Source organism: Episyrphus balteatus, chromosome 2 (assembly GCF_945859705.1).
Source record: "Episyrphus balteatus chromosome 2, idEpiBalt1.1, whole genome shotgun sequence".
NCBI lineage: Eukaryota > Metazoa > Arthropoda > Insecta > Diptera > Syrphidae > Episyrphus > Episyrphus balteatus.
This window is the reverse complement of record NC_079135.1, coordinates 88,705,600-88,723,420: the sequence shown is the minus strand read 5'-3', so window position 1 is coordinate 88,723,420 and position 17,821 is coordinate 88,705,600. Positions and strand designations below refer to the sequence as shown.

General features: G+C 29.9%; 1 protein-coding gene across 3 annotated transcripts; it reads right to left on the bottom strand.

Annotated features, from left to right (window-relative positions):
• Window positions 1-588: 588 nt before the first annotated feature.
• On the bottom strand, window positions 589-16,400 carry LOC129911781 (uncharacterized). Of its 3 annotated transcripts, none has more exons than XM_055989699.1 (13): window positions 16,241-16,400; window positions 16,112-16,179; window positions 15,978-16,048; window positions 15,181-15,920; window positions 14,924-15,123; window positions 14,569-14,869; window positions 12,981-13,056; window positions 7,481-8,006; window positions 7,168-7,402; window positions 4,596-4,868; window positions 4,293-4,507; window positions 1,014-1,181; window positions 589-799 (listed from the first exon to the last, which is right to left on the bottom strand). In XM_055989699.1, exons 1-13 carry the CDS (start codon window positions 16,259-16,261, stop codon window positions 604-606), a joined length of 3,090 nt encoding a protein of 1,029 aa, XP_055845674.1. In that variant the 5' UTR covers window positions 16,262-16,400; the 3' UTR covers window positions 589-603. The 3 variants fall into 3 exon arrangements, with proteins under 3 accessions (XP_055845674.1, XP_055845676.1, XP_055845675.1); XM_055989701.1 differs by having other exon boundaries at window positions 1,014-1,151; XM_055989700.1 differs by having other exon boundaries at window positions 7,168-7,399.
• Window positions 16,401-17,821: the final 1,421 nt, after the last annotated feature.

The window sequence follows — 17,821 nt, the reverse complement described above, 5'->3', positions numbered from 1 at the left end:
AAAAAAAAAATAAGTAAAACCAAATTCCATTGATATATTTTGTTCGCAATGAACAAAACCCATCAAACAAAAGTAAGTCCTTGATTTTCATTCTCATAGAGAAAAGTTTTTTTTTTTTTTTTGCTTTTTCTTTTCAAACCCAAAATAATCTTTTCAGGTCATGCAAAAACTCCAAATACTTACGAAAGTAGTTGTAGCTTGGTTTGTAGGTGAAGTTTTTTTTTTCCTCTCTTTTTTTTGCCTTCAATTGTGACACCATGCAATCTAATAGTTGTAGTAGTTTGTTGAAGATATAAATCTATTTTCATTTTGGTGCCGCAAAACTGACCTACATAGTTCGATTAAAACTTTATTCCATTAAGGACATGAGAAGTTGGCCTTATGGTTTGGTTCAGAATCTATATGGTATTTGTTGTAACATGCCTATAATATGAAGGTATACTATAGAAAAAAGTTAAGGTGGTTATAATGAGAAAGTTTGCATTAACTTTTTTTTTTATATATAATCGTGAAATGATTTTATTATTAACTCAATTAACAAATCAACAATAAAATTAACAATAAATTATAACAAGAACAGAAGAAGAAAAAAACTCCAACAAATCATTTGGAAAAGTTGGAGTCAATTACAATTGCTGTTAATCCGGATAGTGGCAATGGAAGGAAAGCAATTTCATATAGCCAAGTGTTGGTTTTGGTGGAAAAACACTCGACAGACTTGAGAGTTTTTCTTTCGCTGCCAGAAACACCTCCAAAGATTAATATTTTGTTATTAATTGATGCCACATCATGGCCATGTCTGAAAAGTAAATTAAAAAGTTTATTAATTAAATAAAGTTGTAATGTGTTAGGTTTTCAATCAATCGACTCTGTTATAACTCTCAAAAAGTATAGAACAAAAAACTCAAATTCAAGATATTTTAATTTGCCGATACTTAAATGGACTTTTTAAAAAGTTATAACAAATTAGTTGACGACATTTTGTCGGGCAAATAGCCAACACATTCTCGTACCTTGATATAATCATATCTGTTAGATGAGTCCAGTTTTGTTCATGGAAGTCATAGCGATCTATAGATGCCAGTGATTTGAATTCACCTGGATGCTTGGGGTCTAATCCGATACCTCCAATTATGTACAAATTTGTTCCCCTGTTAGTTGTACAAAACTTTGAAAACAATCTGTGAGAAAAATGGGAAAGAAATTGGTTATACGTTATTTATTTTATCAAATCTATAGTCCACACATGCATTTAGAATAAAATGAAATGAAGTAAAATATTTTTTTTTACTAAAATTAAAATTTCCGTGAACAAACACTTTTAAAGTTATTTTGTTTAAATTTCATAAATCTCTCGATTTACGCAACCCTCAATTCGTGCAACGCCATCATTTTCAGATTTTTCAAAAATGGTGATTTTTACGTGAAGCGAACTAGAGCTGAGGCTGCTATTTATGATAGCTGCTTTCAATCACTCTTCTCTTTTGTTTTTACATACAATAATGAACATGAAGAGACCCAGTGAAGAAAGGGAGAACAGTAAAAATTTTCTATGCTCTTAAAGATTTCACTGCTTTTATATGTAAAACTGCTCTTAGTATCTTCACTGCTCATTTTCCAAAAATGTTCTCGGCTCTTTGAAATTTCAATCTTAAAAACAATTTAAAATGTAATTTGTGCAGTAACTGCTATTTATATGCTGCTCACTGCTTTATCACTGCTCTTTAAAATTTGCTCCTTAGCACACCCCTAAAGTTGGTATCGTTGACTTGGTTCTTTTCGAGGTTGCTCTTAATTTTAATACAAGTTTGGGTTTTCGAAATATCACTTCGACATCACCATTTTTCAGACATATTTACATTGAATAATATAACAGGTAAAAAACGGCTTATGATCTCTTAATTTTCTCCAAACTCCATTAAAAATTAATACTAAATATTCTTGTTTTTTGTCTTTTTACGGCAAAAAAAAAAACAGATATTTACGATTCCAACTTTTATTAAATTGGATTATTAGTAGGCCCTAAATAAAAATATAACTTAAAGTTATTTCCTGAAGAAACGATGGTCTGCATCTCAAATTAAAAAAAAAAAGTTAAAAAAAAAAACTTACTTTTTAGACAAGAAATGGTGCATTTGTAATGAAAGTAATGAGGTGAGGTGTAATGAGCGTTCAACAAAACTGAATATTTCATTTTTCATTTAACCAAAATAAACTATTTTGGTAGATTTTAATATTTTAAATTCGAATCCAAAGTGAAAAAGAAATCTTTGACGTAACATTTCGAAATAAAAGCTCATCTTGAAGTTTTTATAGGTACCTACATACATCAAAAACGTGACGTCATAATTTTTTTTTGACTTTGGATTCGAATTTAAAATTTTTTTAAATAGATTTTAAATTAAAATCTATCTAAAAAAAAAGATATTTTGGTTCAACGAAAAATTAAATACTCAGTTTTGGTGAACATTGTAGGTAATTTTTTATTATTTCATATTTTGTCTTTAGGTAGGGGAGAGTGGGGCTAAATGTAACAGGGGTAAGAATTAACAGCTAAAAAAAGCGATGTTCCTTTCAATATTAAGAAACGCGTAAAGGAGAAAAATGCTCAATTTTTGCATATCTACCGGCACATTTTCTTCAGATGAAGATTAGACGACAGGGTGAGAAGTTACACTAGTGGTGCCCAAAAAATGCATGTTTGTAACTTTTTTTTTTAATTTTATTTTTGGTCTACCTCTTTACCCGAAAAAGATAGAGTGCTAAGTGTTTTTTTGTTATATGCAACTGTGTTTTGGCTCAAATTGCGTGTATATGTTATGTCTATATCAGTTTCGCTTTTTTTTTAAATTGATTTTATGTGCCAAATTTCATGCTGGGGCTAGTTGTAACATTTTTCCGGGGCAAGTTGTACCATGTAAAAACCTACCTATACTGAAAAATTGTTTACTTAATATAATTAACAACCCTGAATATGAATGCTTGTAATTTAATTTGTATTTATTTTGAAATTGGAAACACATTTTTGAACCACCACTTGAATTCATAAAGCTTATAAAACAATTTATGAATTCGAATAACTTTTATTTAAGACTACTGTCAAATTTTCTTTGGAAATCTTGGATTTGCTCCACTTTTTACAAATTTGCACCAAAATTTCATGACTGAGGTTTGTTTTTATTGTTATTAATTAAAAATAAATAAATATAAACAAATAAAGGTATTTTTCTCTTATTTTTAGTTCTTGGTACAACCTACCCCGGTATGTGTTACACTTTGCCCCGTATGTGGGGTAAGTTGAAACAACACGATTTTTTTTTTGGAAGCTTTATTTTTCAACATTACCGTTATGTTTTGCTAAATTTTTATGATGGATCTTGGAGCTAAAACATGGGTCTTTAATTTAAAAAAGGTCAGGTTGACCCACTTTCAAATTTGTAGGAGAACCATCGATTTTAGAAAAAAGTGTTACATTTGGCCCCACTCTCCCCTACTTAAAATTAAAACATAGTTTAAAACATTTTAAAAATGAAAGTTGTCAGAAATGTTACTAATGAAAAAAAAATTACTAAATTCACATTGTTTGGATTCCAATATCAAACATCAATTTAGCTGAATTTCTAGCAAATAGGCTGTTTTGAAGAAAAAAAAAATCAATTTTTTAAACGCTTGTTCTGGCCACCATTTTTGAGCCGCCATTTTGAATACAAAAATTGCAGCCTTTTAGTATTCTCCATACTAATGTGCTTTAGTGTACTTTTCGTCAAGAAATAGCCGTTTAAAGATCAACAAATATCAACTTCTCTTATTTGTGACGCAAAAATGGAACAATTTTCATTAACCTTAATTTACAAAAAATTGAATACTGATTACTGAATTACTGATCGATCGTGAATATTAACTTCACATAACACTGTTGTACCTTGTACATCCACGTCATTTATAACAGGATTCTAAATTTAAACAGGGAATTGCCTGTAGAAAAAAAAAAAAACATTTTTTTTAAATCAAAAAGAATTAATTTAGAGCCTAGTTGTCCTGAATTTGTATTAAAAAGTTTTTTAAATCAGCTAGAAAATATTATATAATCGAACTGCTGTAAATTATGTATTTATACTAGAAAAGTAATTTGTTTCAACTATGTAAGTGGTGGTATTACAAAAACATAAATCTAATGCAAATATTTATTCATATCTTGACAGTTTTATTTAATTACTTTTCCAATATTAATAAATAAAATAAATCTATTCTACAACATAAACAACAATACACCATATACTATACATATATACCTTGGTATCCTTAGTCGTATAATTAACTCCTTCCAGGACCAACAACCATCGTCGTCACTCGTTAAGTTATAACATTCCATAGAATCTGTAATTATTGGATGACCACCCTTTTCATGTCCACAAACTCCACCTGCAACCCAAATTTCAGCAGTATTTTTGGTGTTAACCACCACCGTCGACGCTAAACCATAACGACCTATATTCAAAGAAGCTTCCTGGATGATGGTTGTAAGTAAATAACAAGGTTACTAGTACATGCAATAAGGAGAAATTTATTTAATCACGCCCCAACACAACACCCACCTCTGACCAAATTTTCTTTTCGACATTGTAGTAGAACATGGAAGACAATGGAGTCCCATCGATACTTTCTCCACCGAAGATGAAAAGTCCTGTTCTCGTTTGGCCCTTTGCGTCACCTTGTTCTTCTTCTGCATTAATTTTGGTTTTTTTATTATAAGTAACATCATTATCGTAAGCAATCATGCCGAAATCCCTTCGAGACTGAGGTAAGAAGGTTTCATTGTGCCATTCGAGACGTTTTGGATCGAAACTCCAAACGGCAGTTTCGAAAATCTATATTTATAATAAGAAGATATAAAAATAAAGACGATGAAAATATTAATGTAAATTCGTCGTTGTGCCAGTTGCCAGATTATAATGGGTATTGACTTATGGAAATTATGTTGAGTAGTAGGTTAGGTACTAAAGTGATTTTAGGAAGGTGAAAAAGTTGAATTTCGTGAAAATTCATGAAAAAAAAATTACAAAAAAAAGGAGGTCTACAATCTTTTAATTTTCCTCTCAGAAAAAAAATTAGAATTGAGGTAAAGAACATTTGTTTATATTTTCCCAAGGCAGGTTATAACAGGTCTGAGTTATATTTAAAGTGAAGTTCCAAAAGAATTTCCTTATTTCCTTTGCGATATAGAAGATTTTAAAAAGCCCAAAAAATATAAGTCCGCAATATCGTTGACATCAATGTGTTATACACAAAACTGTTTTTTGTTTAAGCTGTCAAGAATTTGATGTCTTGACAAGCAATTAGCCACTTTAAGTTGCACTCGGTAAAACACAGAGTAAAGTAGACCACGCAGATTGAACGTAATTGTTAGATATTGAAAGTTCATATTTTATCCTTTTTTAACCATCATTAAAAGATAAAATATCTTCTTTTCTCTTTCACATGGTAAATATCTATATAAACGCTCAAAGCACAAAAATAAAATATTAATTTTTTTTTTTGTAATCTTGAATTTTTGAAAATGTTTAATTTATTAAAGTTTTTGAAAGGATGAATATCAAAAGGAAATTTAATTTTCTACAAAAAGTTACTTAATAAAAATTTTCAAATTCGACTTGCTTTTCAAGTTATCTATAGACAAAAATAATTACAAAAATAATCATTAATCTTTGTCACTTAGATTAGATTTTTAAGAAAAGTATCTTGTAATCTTTATTTGATAAATCAAACTACACATACAAAATTTAAGAACTTCGAGGATTTGAAAAATTTTGAATTTTTCTTCAGTCTTGCAACAAAATGCTTTTCAATACCAATACATGTGACTCAAATTTTGGACGTAATACTTTTAGTTAAGATATAAATTGTTCATTTCAATGAATTGATACACAATTAGTTCAAGAATTCAAAAGAAAAAAAGCATGTTTTTTTTGGGTTGTATTTTATTTTTAATGCTATTTCATATGTTTGTTTTAATAAAACATGCATGCTTTAATAAACCTAAAAAAACCATGCATGCCCTGACTAAACCCCAGATCCTAGAAAAATGATTTATACCTTTTTGAAAACGTTGTTTAATGAAGACAAGAACCTCATCAAAGAATTTTGATTGAAGTCTATATCTAAAAAAAAAATGGCCTCATAAGTCAACACATACCTATTTCAAATGATAAAAAACTTAAACCCTCTTGGGGCGCCATCTAGTGTCAAAATAAAAATCTGAAAAAAATAGAGGATTTTCTTTAATTATTGCCCTAATGTAGATACTTATGAAAGTCTTCACCAAGTAAAATCTTAAATAAATTAAAAAAGTAATCGTAAAATGCTAAGAATAAAAAATGCATTTTTTTTTTGTTTATGATAAATTTTATTCAAAATGCAGTTACAACAAATATTTAAATTGCCCTCCTTGATTTTGTATGCATTTTAGAGCCCGTTTTTTTCCAAGCTGGAGCCCCTATCTTATTGGTAATATCATGAACCTAGTTGGATCAATGGAATATCCTGGATTGGATCTGGTAAATCATTTTGCAAAACCTCTTTCAATTAATTTACGCAAATAAAATCTGAGCAAAACGGACTCTTTATAAAAAAAAATTTTTAATTTTTAAAGGTTGACAGTCTACATAATCAGAGCTGAATAGAGCATGGTATGCGATGTTATGAAAGACGACTTTCTTTAAAAACATTATTAAAATGAGCTTAAGCTGTTATCTCACTTTTTCAGTAGGTACATTTTCTTGAGATCTATCTCATTTTCTTGAGATAGATCTCTAGAAAATGTACTGAAAAGTGAGATAGAGCTAAAGCTCATTTTGCATAAGAGCCAATCTATTCAATTTTACCTTAACCTAACAACACTAATGAATTATTGTGGTTGGTTTTAACTAGAATGTTTTATGTACAACTTTTAATTCTTAAGTTTTGTTTGACCAACGGCTTTATTAAGAGTGATCTGCGTTTTAGTTTTGAGTTATGGAAGTTTTTCGGGAATGCTTTTTTGGGTGAAATAAAAACGAACATCTTTTTACTAAAACGAATACATTTCTCTTATTTAAATCTGTTTTATAATATTTGTTAAACCTTACTCTTATATTTAAAAAAAAATACTTAATTAGGTACTATACTTACAGATTTTACGGAACCTGGTAACGGCGGCCTCGTTCCACCGACAACATAAATTCTTCCTCGATACACAGCTGCCGAGTGATGATGTCTGCTTCCAGGCATATTTGATAAATACTTCCAAGCGTTCTCACAGCTGTCATAATAAAGAACATCCATCCCTTGACCATTACTACAATTCCGTTGTGCATACGGATCAATGCCACCAAATAAAAAAATCTTCTGCTTTCCAATGTCTCTGCTTAAAAAAAAAAAATAAAATAATAAATAAATAAAATCCAAACCGGAAAGGATAAAAAAAAAAAATCAATAATATTACAAATTTAATTCACTCCGTGAGTCTTGCTTCCTGGAAATACCAATTTGTTTCGCACTAGCAGCCTTAGAAGTTGAACAATCCTCATCCTTGCCAACATCACCATCATCATCATCATCAGCACCCTTCTTCAATGGCGACGACATATTTGTTGTCCTTCCTTGGGTCAATTTCTGAGCCTCAACAATGTCCTGATGGCGTTGTTGCTGATGATGGCACATCGAATTGGCCATTGTACTGTACTCGAATTCATGCTCCGAACTCATGCTGCAGTAGAAGGCTTTGGCCAAAACGCTTTTCTTAATATTTATAGGTTTTTGATTAACATCACAGCAAGAGGAGGATTTTTGGCTTAAGGTTATATTTTTATTATCTCTTTTAGTGGCAATGCTATTTTTGTTATTATGGGTGTCTTGGGTCCTTATTTTTGGTATATTTTCCAAGCCTCGGGCATTGGGCCTGTTAGATGAGTAAATCTCTTGATACCATGAGGTTTTAATGTCGACAGTTTGAGATATTGCATTCATATCTATATAGAAAAGTCCCAAATGTGCGTAAATAGAAGTAAAAAATAAAATACAAAAAAGTTGTATGGGTGATACTGAATACATTAATGCTCATATTTGTAGGACCTTGAAAAAGCACTTCTCATTGTCATGTTAATTGTTTATTGAACTTTTTTTTCGGGAAGAAGAAATGTTCAGGGTATTTTGGTAAACATACACGAAATAAATTAAAAATAAAAATAAATTGTTTGAAAAGAAAAACACCTGCGGCAAAGTCATTTTATTTACCTAGACCCCACGCAGAATCAAAAACTAATACAGGACTTGGGAATTTGCTGTTACAATGGCTATAAGAGGATACTATATTGACATTTACATCATTTTAATAACAATCGATAGCACCACCGGGAAATCTATTACGTATTAAAAAGATTTTCTTGTTCATTTATGTTGAAGGAAGAGCCCAGTAAGATAGTGGAGGAAATTAAAACATGGGTATTTCCTTTTAATGTTCGAAAAGTCTTTTACTTCTGAAGAGTTGATGGTAAGTACACCACATACTGTGCATAATATGGCGATCTTCATTGTGACTGATCTGACTTTTCAAAAATTAAAATAGGGCCAATAAAAACATTTTCAGCCCATCGACAAAATCAATGTGACATAGACTAACAAAATTGAACTTGTGGCATACAACAACTTCCGATAAGATAAAGAGATTTCAAATTCAGCGACTTCACTTGTTGAATAATGAATACAGTGTTATAGCACTACTGCATCAAGGAATGCTAATTAATTTATCGTTGAGCCCAACTTTGAGCGTTTCTTCAAATACAGAGGTTCTTGCTTTAGCCGCACTACACGGATGTAGAAAGCATTTTTCTTTGAAGTTTGGATTAACAATTTACCAAATCTTCTCCAAAAAACAGAAATTGAAGATTTTTAAATTGATGATGCTGGAGATCAAAAAAATTTTATTTTCCGCGTAAAAATTGTTGTTTTTTTGTATTCCTTTTTTTTCCTGTGAATATATCGTTAGTTTAAAACCGTGGTTTAATTGCCCAAGAAAAGCCAAACATTTTTTGTATGAAAAAAAAAAACTTTTTTCAAATTACAAAAAAAAAAAAAAAAACAAAAAAAAATTTTTTCAGTGTAAAAATTTAATTTTTTTTTTCTTTATTCCACCTTTAAAAAAAAAAAATAGCATTTTTTTCCTGTGAACATATCGTTGGTTTAAAACCGTGATTCGTTTGCCAAGGGGTTAACCTAGGTTATCCAAAAATATATTTTTCGATAGCTCATCCTTAGAACAAAAAAAAATCATGTGTGCAATTCACACGTGGTAGAAGTGAAACCTTAAAAAATCATTTTTCTTGCAAAAAAAAAAAAAAATAGAAAAAATCTACCTATTTTTATTCTATCACCTTCAAATCCACGTTTTTTATATGACAATCTAGATAAATTTTATATCATCTGAAAGCTTATTGTCTTAGCTCAAAATATATACCTATATCGATCAGGTGTATTAGACATCTACAAAAAGAGCTAGAATTTTTTAAACTCTATGAAATTTCATCCAAAAAGCAAAAAAAAACATTTATTTTTATGCTCTCATGCTATTAAATCAATTTTTTTGTTTGACAACCTATACAAAATTTTATACCATGTGAAAGCTTATTGTTTCATCTTGTATAATGATGTATAAATCTTATTTCAAAGATGTCTACAAGAGAAGTTAGAATTTTTTAAAGTCAACCATGTCGAATTTCCACACTGAGATTACGGTACTTCCTACACTGGTAGCTGGTCAACAGATCTCCACAGGTGTTTTGAGATATTTTTAAATTTGTGTTAAATTTAAGATTGTGTAACTTGTAGAGCACGTAACGTTATGTGTGATATATCAAATATAAGGTTATGTTATCAGCATGCGTATTAAAGTTAAACCAAATTTGTATGTGCATTAGATCAAAAGATATAACGTGTGTTTGAAAAGAACATCTTTTTACCGTTATCTAGGAATTTTGAATATAAAATTAATTGAAATTTTGTACAATTATAATTTATTTAATTACCTATCTACAGTACAAATTTCATTTATCTAGGTATAACAAGTTGAAGTCGTGTCGCGTTTTCGTTTCATCTTGTATCAAATCACTACGATACTAAAGAAGTTTTCACTTCAAAATTATGACAAGAAAAACTTTTTCCAAATTATACCAAATTCTAAAAAATTAAAATTTTGTTTTTTTTTCAGTCTAATAAAACATAAAATAAAAAAAATGTACTTCCATGTATTTTGAAATAAGTTTTTGCGATATTATTTGTGAACAGCTACATCAGTTTTAAAGAAAATATTACTTTTTTACCCAACTTAGTACTAAAAAAATTTACATGACTCTAATTCAATGAGCCGTAGTGTAAAAAAAATGCACTACGACGTTTCGGCAAGTTGCCTCAAAAGTTGGTGTGTTCAATTCTCTTTTCAAAATGGTATAACATTGTTGGGAACATTTCGTAAATAACCGAGATAAAATTTTTTTTCTTAAGAAATCCGACTTTTTTTTAGGTAATTTTTCCATATTATTTAAGTTTTTTTTATTCTGAAACGTTCTGAAAAGGTACAAAACTTGAATAATATGAAAAAATTACCTCATAAAAAAGTCGGATTTCTTAAGAAAAAAAATTTTATCTCGGTTATTTATGAAATGTTCCCAACAATGTTGTACCATTTTGAAAAGAGAATTGAACACACCAACTTTTAAGGCAACTTGCCGAAACATCGTAGTTCATTTTTTTTACACTACGGCTCATTGAATTAGAGTCATGTAAATTTTTTTAGTACTAAGTTGGGTAAAAAAGTAATATTTTCTTTAAAACTGATGTAGCTGAGTTAAAATTTTTGAATGCATTTGATAGCAGGGTTATTCAAGGTTCCGTAACAAAAGAAAAAAATGAGAAAACTTAAGATTTGTAGTCACGGCACATGAAAAACCGTCACAGGGTGACCATTTTTTCGACTTTTTTTCAAATGCCCATAACTCCCAAAATATGAGGCGCTCAGAACTAAAACGGCCTAACCCACATTTTCAAAAAAATCAAACTGAGTACACAGATCGAACCGCAATAAAACAATTTATAATATAAAAATACATTCCCATTAAATTATATTAAATAGAGTTAAAATTAGAGCCAAAAACTTTTGTCACTCTAGTGGACGCCATTTTGGCCTCGGCGATAAAATTCCCTAAATCATTTATAACAAATGTAGTTTCGGAATAAAAAAAATATCAGACCTTAGCCCAAAAGTATAGCCAACACTCCTAACTAAAAAAAATTACAAACTAAAAATTAAATAATATTTTTTTATAACTTTTACAAGCCAACAAAAAAGAAACCCTAAAAATATGATTTTTTTTAAACTCGTTTTTCTCAAAACGAAATTTTGTGGGTTAGGCCGTTTTGGCGCTGAGCGCCTCATATATGGCTGCGATTTTTTTTAATTATTTTTCTGATAACTATCACCACCTACCCTATCCACCGTTTTCGTTTCGACGTTAACTTTTGGGACACCCTCTATTTGGTAGTTATTACTAACCATACCTATTGTAAACTAAACTAACACCTTTAAAAATCAAATTCACCTTTTTATCATCAAATGCTTGAACTTTTCAATTTACTTATTAAATATAGGAACCAATACTTTGTTATTTTAGCTAAGCCTGAAGATCTCAATCTTGGCTATCCTACTCAAGAAAGGGGAATTTAATTTGCTAAAGGGTGAACTTATAAATTAAAGAAAAAAAACCTGTACCAACTTTTATGAATACTATTTGTATGGAACAAAAATGTTGGCATGGTATTTTGATAATTTTTTTATTTATTTCAAAAATTTTCCACAAAACAATTAAAAATTTTCATTATAAAAACATGTTCATCTGTTTAAATTACTAATTTATTCAAAAAAATAGCTAACTGTTGTTTCGTTTATAGCATTTTAAGTTTTTAAGGAATTTAATAACTACTCCTGTACCGAGAAATCTATATAAGTTAAAATAAATTCTTGTTCTTTATTTCTCTTTTGTAGAATATAGTCATTTATTATATTTTACTTAAACTATCAACCTTTTGTATGTATATTTTTTAAACAAAATAATTTAAAATATTTCAAATATGGATCAAAAGAGAAAAGGTTAAAATATCTTCAACAATTTCAACCTACATACAAGGCCAGGCAATCTAAACATGCAAATTTCGTCCAACAAGAAAATAACTAAAATGTAGTTCAAGATTTTATAGAAGAGTAGATATTTTGGATAGTGTGGCTTTTTATATTCTTTGTGATTAAATTGGATTTGTTCTTGGGAAAATTGAGTTAATCTTTTTTATTTTTATTATAAAGGATGTGTAAATTGTGATTGGCTTTTAGGTCACAGGACCATAAACTATGTGATAATTCTAAAGATTTGAGTAATAGTTTATGTAATACACAGAACACAGGGTGTCTCGTAATTTAAGGAAGATTTAAGGATGAATTTCAAATATGAGATTAAGGTACATATATATTTTTTTAGAAGATAACAACCTTCTTTAACTGCAGGTATGTCGTCAGGTGTTGAATGGAGTCTACCACTCAGGTTGAATTCTAGGATAATTCTATCCATTTTCTGCTATTAGTATTAACAGAAAAATGTTTCGTTAACATGGTTTTAGGTACAGATTAAACGTTAGTGCTTTATTAAATAATCGATACACCTGATATCAGCTTTAGAGAAAGAACCTTAAGAATTTATTAGAATATTTGTACCTATTAATCATCCCTCAAATTTACATTGGGCAATTCGGTGACACCCTGTAAAGATGTTTATTTTGGTTCATGCTTCCGCAAAAAATATCATTCAATCATTTTGCCTTTTGTATATCTTTTATATATTTTTATTATGTATAATAAAATTAAAATGGGTGAATATATCGTATTATGTTTCAAGATTACGTACCTGCATCATCTGGATCGCTTAATTCTCCATTTGCCTGTACAGCTTGATCACGACTTTCTTTGGGAACAACACAGTACTAAACAAAAATAACAAGAAAGTAAAATACAAAATTTTGGATCATTTCGTGCATTATAAGAAATACAAAAAATAGGTAGGTACTCTTTACTTCATTAGCTGTGTTTTTTTTTTTTTTTTTGGGTATTGGAATACGTATCCGCAGTTGGAATTTACATATATCGTTATTTATTGGCAATAATATTGTGAAGAGTACTTTTTCCATTTTTTTTTTGGTCTAGATTTTATAAATAAATGCTTCAAATCTAGCACAAAATGAGAAATGTTTCAAAAGATTTTTGTCTGAACCCATTGATCGATTCCTGTGATAAAAGCCCGTGACCGTCTAAGTTCCTTTCTGTAAGACTTAATTAATAGCCTAGTTATTCGGATTTTAGTTTTTGTTTACGTACTGTAACTTTAATATTAGTAATTAGGGGTATTCGCGAAAAATAAGCACGAATACTCTAACTTTCTCTCGTTTAAAACAAATGTCCCTAGTTAAAAAGAAAACATTTTGTTCACTGTGGCGTATGAGTACTTTTTTTTAATTTTCTTGTATATTCAATTAAAGGACCGTTTTAAACATTTTTAGAGTTCAATTACACTCTGAGATTGCCGAAAAAATATGTTTTGGATATTAAGAATAGTTGGTGGAGCATTTAAAGTTTCATTCATACTCATATTTTATCCCTAATTTTGTATTTTTTCAAAAGCCAGAATTACTTTCAGTAGTCTAAGTTGATATCTAAGTAATGACTAATTGCAAGTTATTATTTAAATAAACTCAAAGGTATGTTTGTGAATTGCCAATGTTATTACAAAATTTTTGTTTATGTAGGTCCTAGAACAGGATTGTCTGTCGGATATTTAAACGTGGATAAAAAGTCTGTGATTTGTATTTTTGTAACCAAGGAAAGAAGTGTACTAGAATCCAAATAATTTTAAGTGGTTACTCTCATTTAATCAATTTTCAGAAAAATAATACTTTTGATGCACTTTTTGCACTGAAAAGACGCCAATACATACATCGTTCTCATATTCACCATGACTGTAATATTAATATGAAACCGTTGCCGTCACGCTAAAAAATTTGTTACCAACTTGCATCCTAAAATATTGAATCAAGAAATTAATTTTAAAAACTATAAATGAAGTTAATTATGTGTATACGACATGGTTTTTATATGTTGGCGAATCACCAAATTTCAAAAATGTATTAAGGACACGTTTATGAATTGTATGTGTGTCTATGGAACATTCGCTGAAACAAACCCGAAATGGCTATAAATCCTTTATGCAATTATTACTATTTTCAAAAACTCGATCAAAAACAAATTGGACAATCCAATGGATTTCCAATTCAATAACAATAAAAATTTAAACAAAAATTAAAAACCATCAACAAATAATGTTAGCACGTTATAGATTTTATTCATTAATATTTTAGAATTACCATTGGAAATCCAATGGTATCCAAGAAAAAAATAAAGCACTTCTTAATTTTTATAATACCAACAATTTTTTAACTCACAAAATATTGGTCATTAGAAGAGTTTAACTTTGGAAGACAGCATTGAAAATTTAAATCCTTTTGATGTTCCATATGTAATGTCTTCCAGTGATCCTTGCCCTTACTTCGAATCATTTCCAAATACTCAAGAAATGATTTGTATGTTATATAAAGTCTATTCGGACAATCAGTTTTATGATGAAAATCACATTGTTCATCACATATCCATTGTCTTTGAATTGGTTTGGTTAGTTTATAACGTTCCATGAATGCAAGAAAATTGTCAATATTCTTCGAGTAATATAACTTTGTTGTTGTGTATCTAAATTTCAAGTTATCAGTTATTTAAAAAAGAAAAGATTATGGGAAGACTCACGATAATCCATCTTCAATCATTTTCTTTACTTCTGCATTATCAATTACTCTTTGTACAGCTTCGCAATCAGTATCACGACCTAAAGCTACAAGAATCCATGGAGGCATCAATCCGAAACGTACACATTTCAAAAGATCTAACATATGGCATTGACGATCTGTCCAATTATAGCTTAGCCATCGTACAGCTGACATAAGAATCTGTAAGCAAAATTAACGACTTAAACCAGTCTCCTGCATCTTTCAAAGCCTTCAAACCTCAACTTCAGAATTAACTCCAATCGAATTCGAGCTTAATAGAGTACAAATTTCGTTTGCACTCAAAAGTAAAAAATCCTTCGACGCTACCAAAGTAAGAAAGAACTTGCATATCCTTGTCAACATTAGCTGTTGTAACATTTCCAACCCATAATTCCGTGCCTCGAGATATAACAAAAATGCAGTATCTTCTTGAAACCGAATATCGTCATCCAAACAAACCCAACACTGATCAACTAAACCTTTGATTTTCAAAAAGTTCGCAGCATTAAAAAGCTCTAAAATGCCTTCTCGTTGGACCAAAGGATCAGCAGATAACATCCAATCGTATATCATCATAAATGCCTGTGCAGTGATCTTCTCCGGAGGAAGTTGTATAACTGATTCATTACTGCAATCCATGAAAAAGTCCGAATAGCATTGCAGAACCATCATGTGACAGTTGAAAGAAACATCACCAACTCGTATTTGAACATTGGGTTTGATGTATTTATCAATCATATTTTTAAGAAGACCATAGAGATCTTGTTTTTTTGGCTGATTGATACTTTCCCAGTCTTCAATTTGATTCGCCTTAAAACCAATTTCAACGAGGGTCTTTTCCTCAGGTATTAAATCATCTTCAGTTGAAGGTTCTTCAGAGAGTTTACAAAGGCTGCTTGGTAAAATTTTATTTGCCGCAGGTCGATTTATTTGGTAGTCACGAGTATAAGATTTTGAAGCATTTCGTATTGCTTGGTCTAAAGGATTATACAAGTTTCTGAAACTTTCAGTGGGTTTTATTAGTACAAACTCACCTCTACTAATTGGATGGAATGCAGGTATGTCGGCTTGAACAGATGAGTCAGAGTTTTCAACAAAACTTGAACTAAAAAATAGTTTCATTAGTAAAGGGAACAGACAGATTGAAAAAGCTTATTAAAAATCTTACTTCATGAACTTAAAACTATTTTCAATTTCCGATGGTGTTGTTCCAGAAGAAGCAGAGGAGTCATTGTTCTTTCAATAAAAAAATGTAATAATCAACTTGTTGTGAATTATATAGGTTTGATGTACCCACCTTGATGGTCTTATTTTCCATTACTAATTCTAAGAGTTTATCCAGAAATTTTAAGAAAAATTGTTGGTATTGAAAAATTTATATTATTTTCGAAAGATTTAATTTTCTTGAAAGAGTTATCAAAACATACTTTAAATAAACTATTTTCACTTTTTTAATTTGAATAGAGTACCTATAATTTTTATTATTTTTTTTTACTAGGCCTACAGAATTTGTTAAAAAGAAAACATATCACGTTCACTGTGGCGTATGCGTGTTTTTTTTACCACGACATTCGTACATTTAGTGATCCAGTGCGTTAAGTTGATGTCTAAAGGTAATGAATAGTTATGCAAAATCTTTAATTATATTCGAACGAAAAGGGATCTGCTGATAAAGCTTCTCTAGATCCATTTTGTGACAACTGCTTTACAGACATGTGAGCTCGGTGCCTTAAATCACCCACCGCGGAACTCAGATTCAACCCTTCTGATTATATTTTATTCCCAAAAGGTTAACAAAACAAAATTTTTTGTGCGATATTTATAAACTTTTCTACCAATATAATTCAAAAGATTCATTTATTTCATATTATTAAAAATGAATTAGGCGTAAAAAAGAATAAATTGTAAGGAAAAAATAAAAACATGTTAAATTTCCTCCCCCTTCCAACCCATTCAACTTTTTGATCCACCCTCTCGTACATCCTTCTTCAGTATCCAACAGGAGTTAAATCTCACGAGAAAAGTTTAACAAATTGCAGATCGCGCTAAATTTAAGCTGTCATACAAAATTTTAACATTGTAAAGAATTTTGCATAGAAGTTAAAATTTAGGCCGTGAACACAAACAATTTTCGCAACCACCTATACCAAACCTGAAATACTATTCACAATAATGTGGGTGAATCACAGAAGATGTTGCATTAGTAGAACCGCATTGTTTTCTCTTCATTCCAAATTATATTTTTGTAAAAAAAATTGACGTGGTACACCATTTTTTGGTAACTAATAAGGATTCGTTTGACATGCTCTCAAGTCCTTAACTACAAGGGAACCTACTCTTGCGGAGTGCATTTGCATTTTGTCCTCCCGTTTAAAAAAAAGTCTCAATATTATTGCATAAAAGAGTGAGCTACTCCATATTCTTGCTAAAAATCATAATAAATTTATATTGTAAATCCCGCCTTAAATTTGAAACTAATCTGATGTCAAGTTCCCTTACTGCGTCTGCCGTGTTACTCAGTTTTGTTAAGAAGAAAGCAAGTCAAATATTAAAGTCACCGAATTAAGGCCAATATATGCCCATACGTTACTCCTAACTCCATTATTCCACTTCAAAGAACTTTGGTTCCATTCGTTAGTCCTAATCAAGAAATTTTTGAACAAATTCTGCAAACCATGTGAATACCCAATTTTAATATATGTATAGTCAGAGTCACGACTAATTTTTATATGACATCTGCTGATAACTTTAGAGTTTTCCATTAAAAAAGAGGTTAATTGTTAAACAATATTTTTAATATTGCAAATTTATCAAAAAGTTTTCCGTTTATCATACTTTTCTAGCAAAACAAACATTTTCTTACCCATTCATTGAAAGC

Bases quoted from the DNA above. Each gene is read 5' to 3' on its own strand.
- LOC129911781 (XM_055989699.1), bottom strand. From the start codon at position 16,261: ATGGAAAATAAGACCATCAAG. The intron at 15,921-15,977 runs GTGAGTTTGTAC...ATAATCCTTTAG, and splicing joins ATTCCATCCAATTAGTAGAG to ACCAAGCAATACGAAATGCT. The intron at 15,124-15,180 runs GTTTGAAGGCTT...TTTTGCTTACAG, and splicing joins GAGTTAATTCTGAAGTTGAG to ATTCTTATGTCAGCTGTACG.